The 5,000-nt window shown below is 50.2% G+C and overlaps 1 protein-coding gene across 1 annotated transcript in view; it reads left to right on the top strand.

Annotated features, from left to right (window-relative positions):
* The window catches only part of LOC121580570 (receptor-type tyrosine-protein phosphatase mu-like), a gene marked incomplete at its 3' end in the record, with an annotated part of 542,380 nt that overhangs the window by 524,108 nt on the left and 13,272 nt on the right, over positions 1-5,000 (top strand). The window contains exons 28-29 of the mRNA XM_045213497.1: positions 523-677; positions 1,086-1,221. Of these exons, the coding sequence (XP_045069432.1) occupies positions 523-677; positions 1,086-1,221 (291 nt within the window). The remainder of the gene's footprint in view (positions 1-522; positions 678-1,085; positions 1,222-5,000) is intronic.

Here is a 5,000-nt window from a genome sequence, read left to right as displayed (position 1 = left end):
GTAATTCTGTGTGTAGTTGACTGTCTGTTTCCAGGATGAACAGTTGATTGAAGAGCAGTGTAATTCTCTGTGTGTAGTTGACTGTCTGTTTCCAGGATGAACAGTTGATTGAAGAGCAGTGTAATTATCTGTGTGTAGTTGACTGTCTGTTTCCAGGATGAACAGTTGATTGAAGAGCAGTGTAATTCTCTGTGTAGTTGACTGTCTGTTTCCAGGATGAACAGTTGATTGAAGAGCAGTGTAATTCTCTGTGTGTAGTTGACTGTCTGTTTCCAGGATGAACAGTTGATTGAAGAGCAGTGTAATTCTCTGTGTGTAGTTGACTGTCTGTTTCCAGGATGAACAGTTGATTGAAGAGCAGTGTAATTCTGTGTGTAGTTGACTGTCTGTTTCCAGGATGAACAGTTGATTGAAGAGCAGTGTAATTCTCTGTGTGTAGTTGACTGTCTGTTTCCAGGATGAACAGTTGATTGAAGAGCAGTGTAATTCTCTGTGTAGTTGACTGTGTGTTTTCTCCTCCAGAGAGGAGCCCATGAGATCCGTGAGATCCGTCAGTTCCACTTCACAGGGTGGCCGGACCACGGGGTCCCCTACCATGCGACTGGCCTCCTGGGCTTCGTACGTAGGGTCAAGGCCAAGACACTCACCAACGCTGGACCCATGGTCATCCACTGCAGGTATGTAGGACTACATTCTGTCTGTGTTCTCCGGACCCAATGGTGATCTACTGTAGTTGGGAATGTCTGGAGGGACTCTGTCTTCTCTCTGTCTTCTCTCTGTCTTCTCTCTGTCTTCACTCTGTCTTTCTCTCTCAATGTCTCTGCTCCTTGTCTGGGCCCAATCCTAACAGGTGATGTTTCATGTAAAACCATGCATTGATGTCAATGAGATTTTACCTCAAAACAGGCATCTTTCTCTCTCTTTCTCTCTCTCTCTCTCTCTCTCTCTCTCTCTCTCTCTCTCTCTCTCTCTCTCTCTCCCCTCCCCTCTCTTTCTCTTGCTCGCTCTCTCCATCCCTCCTACCCCACCACACCCTTTCTCTCTCTCTCTCCCTTTCTCTCTCTCTCCTTTTTCTCTCTCTCTAGTGCGGGGGCGGGCCGAACGGGCTGTTTCATAGTGATTGACATCATGCTGGACATGGCAGAGAGAGAGGGTGTGGTGGACATCTATAACTGTGTCAGAGAGCTGCGCTCCAGGAGAGTCAACATGGTGCAGACTGAGGTACAGTACTGCTGTAGGACACATCATGTCCTACATAATCATCATAATAATGGATTTCTATAGTGGTTTCCCGGGTGTTCAAGGCATTTTACAATGTTCAATGTAGCCTCCCTGGACTACGTAGGTAGGTGTACGACTATCTATGCCAAGAGGCCCGGGCTGTTATGGCACCTGTGATAGCTAAGTCACTGGTTCAAGCCCCAGCCCAGCAGTTCCCCCTCAATTGCTACAATAGGAATGCGGGAAACTCACCTCATCCACTACCAACATGGGTTCAGAAAGATATAAAAATCATCAAAACCTCAACACTGATTTTATAAATAAAAATACATCCCAAACATGATCAGAACATAAAGGTATGTCCTGGGCCTACATTGAGGCTAATACTGTAAATAACCGATACTATCTCCTGTTCTCCTTAAAGAGACTGAGCAGGAGGGCATAACAAGCTCACTCTAATCCAAATGACTATGCCCACCAACCCCACACCGTCCACCCCCCCCCCTCCAGCCTGCCACCCACCCAGCCAAGTAGACCAACCCCACACCGTCCACCCCCCCCCTCCAGCCTGCCACCCACCCAGCCAAGTAGACCAACCCCACACCGTCCACCCCCCTCCAGCCTGCCACCCACCCAGCCAAGTAGACCAACCCCCACACCGTCCACCCCCTCCAGCCTGCCACCCACCCAGCCAAGTAGACCAACCCCACACCGTCCACCCCCTCCAGCCTGCCACCCACCCAGCCAAGTAGACCAACCCCACACCGTCCACCCCCCTCCAGCCTGCCACCCACCCAGCCAAGTAGACCAACCCCACACCGTCCACCCTCCAGCCTGCCACCCACCCAGCCAAGTAGACCAACCCCACACCGTCCACCCCCTCCAGCCTGCCACCCTCCCAGCCAAGTAGACCAACCCCACACCGTCCACCCCCTCCAGCCTGCCACCCACCCAGCCAAGTAGACCAACCCCACACCGTCCACCCCCTCCAGCCTGCCACCCACCCAGCCAAGTAGACCAACCCCACACCGTCCACCCCCTCCAGCCTGCCACCCACCCAGCCAAGTAGACCAACCCCACACCGTCCACCACCCCCTCCAGCCTGCCACCCACCCAGCCAAGTAGACCAACCCCACACCGTCCACCCCCTCCAGCCTGCCACCCACCCAGCCAAGTAGACCAACCCCCACACCGTCCACCCCCTCCAGCCTGCCACCCACCCCCCTCCAGCCTGCCACCCCCCCCTCCAGCCTGCCACCCTCCCAGCCAAGTAGACAGCTGTGGCTTCAGGCTTGATGTAAACCAGTTGTGAAGTGACATTTTGAGATGAACGTTCCGCTGTCACTTTGGACCAATCCCTGTGACACTGAGGTCAATGACACGACATGTGATGATGTCATCAGTTAACAAACAGCAGGGTTCTATTGGTGTTTAGAACCTTATTAGTTAGCCTGAGTGTTCTATTCTAACCTTTGACCTTTACGGTTCCATTGACATGGAAAAACACGGTGACTAAACATCACTAACGATTCTAAGACAGGCATTTTAACTTTAACTGAAGCTCAGTTGCAATAAAATTTCAAAAAACAAATTGTTTATTGTACACTTTCCACAGATTTCCACAGACACACCTGGGCCCGGTTTCCCAAAAGCAACTTAAGGCTAAGTTCATCATTAGAACCTTTGTAGGAGCATCGTTAAATCTACGAGGTGTTTCCCAAGGGTTGTGGGTTCGTTTCCCATGGGGGACCGGTATGAAAATGTATGCAGTCACTAACTGTAAGTCGCTCTGGATAAGAGCGTCTGCTGAGTGACTGAAATGTAAAACGCTCGTAATGTAATGCCTGCCTTAGAACAGCTAACTGCGTCGTTAGATGCTTTTTTGCCCTCCCGCGTCACTTTATACACAGAAGATCTCCACTAAACATAGAATCACATGGTTTATTAGTCTCTGTGTTACTGCTGATAACTTCAGAACAAAGTTGACTACAAATACAAAGTTTGCCAATGTCTTTGTAATTGTTAGAAAACAAGCAACGTTTATTATAAAAATGCACTTAAAATGGAAACTGAGATGACTGCATAAAAATGTAAACAGCAGGCTATAGGCCAATTTCAATCATATTGAAATACATTTAATGTTCAATCAATTCCGTTCTATTTAGTCTCTTTCCATGACATAGACTGACCAGGTGAATCCAGGTGAAAGCTATGATCCCTTATCGATGCGCCTAATCTGTGATTTAGTGCATTATTATAGGCTCAGCATTAGAATAGGCCACCTAAATATCTCTCTAGGAGCTGATCCGTGGTCAGTATTGTGAAATAATTATAATGTTAAGGAAAGATTTGAATGGAGAAAGCTGATCCGAGAGCAGCGCTCCCTTTCTTTCGACCCTGTCAGTATCGAGCGCTATGCCTCAACGACACACTCGGTGAACGTTCTCTCTGCCGTGGGTGTTTTTGGGAAACGCTTGTTACATCTTCGGCCGTTGTAGGGAAAAGATGCGTCGTTAAAAAAAACACTCAGAAGCCTAAGTTCCATCGCTACCTAGGAAACCGGACCCATAACAGCTAGTCTGAAAGGGAACGGGTGGCCTCGAGGTTAGGAAACGTGCCAAAAAACTAAAACCCCTGCGAGGGATAATCACACCTCACACCCGAATCCCCCACCCCACTCTGTGAAGGTCAGTGAACTTGAGGAGTGTGAGTGAGTCAATCCCAACATTTGTTTTCCCGGTTGCTGAAATCCCGACAGGCATGTCGTCATCTATGAAAACATTTATCCATTAAATCCAATGACGCCTGTGATTTTAAAAGGAATTAGGGTGAAATTATGCATTCAGCTCCACTATGGATGGATGACTCCAGATGGTCCCTGTTCAGTCCTTCGGTAGCAACCCTAACGCAACACGACGCTACACGACGCTACAAGACGCTACACGACGCTACACGACGCTACACGACGCTAGCCTGGCATGAAGCTGGCAGCGGCCGTGAGCTCTCCCTGGATGTTGTGTAGCTCTCCCCACCCTCATCGTTGAGCTGAACCTCTCATGACACACATCAACACCATCATCCCAGACAACCTGGACCCACTCCAATTCGCACACCGCCCCAACAGATCCACGGACGACGCAAATCTCAATTGCACTTCACACTGCCCTCTCCCACCTGGACAAGAGGGGAAATAACTATGTGAGAATGCTGTTCATAGACTACAGTTCAGCGTTCTACACCGTAGTCCCCTCCAAGCTCATCACTAAGCTGGGGACTCTGGGTCTGATCCTCTCCCTCTGCAGCTGGATCCTGGACTTCCTGATGGGCCGGGCCCAGGTGGTGAGGATAGGGCAACAACACATCCCCGCACGTGTCCTTAGTCCCCTCCTGTACTCCCTGTTCACCCACGACTGCGTGGCTGCGCACGACTCCAACACCATCATTAAGTTTTGCTGACGATACAACGGTGGTAGGTCTGATCACCGACGATGATGAGACAGCCTACAGGGAGGAGGTCAGAGACCTGGCAGTGTGGTGCCAGGACAACAACCTCTCCATCAACGTCAGCAAGACAAAAGGAGCTGATCGTGGACTACAGGAAACGGCGGGCCCGAGCACGCCCACATCCACATTGACGGGGCTGTAGTGGAGCTGGTCGAGAGCTTCAAGTTCCTCGGCGTCCACATCACTAAGGACTTATCATGGTCCACACACACCTGCACAGTCGTGAAGAGGGTACAACAGCGCCTCTTCCCCATCAAGAGGCTGATTTGGCATGG

This window comes from Coregonus clupeaformis, unplaced genomic scaffold, assembly GCF_020615455.1.
Source record: "Coregonus clupeaformis isolate EN_2021a unplaced genomic scaffold, ASM2061545v1 scaf0116, whole genome shotgun sequence".
NCBI classification, from domain to species: Eukaryota; Metazoa; Chordata; class Actinopteri; order Salmoniformes; family Salmonidae; genus Coregonus; species Coregonus clupeaformis.
The sequence above is the reverse complement of the archived record's forward strand: the minus strand, read 5'-3'. Positions and strand labels throughout refer to the sequence as shown.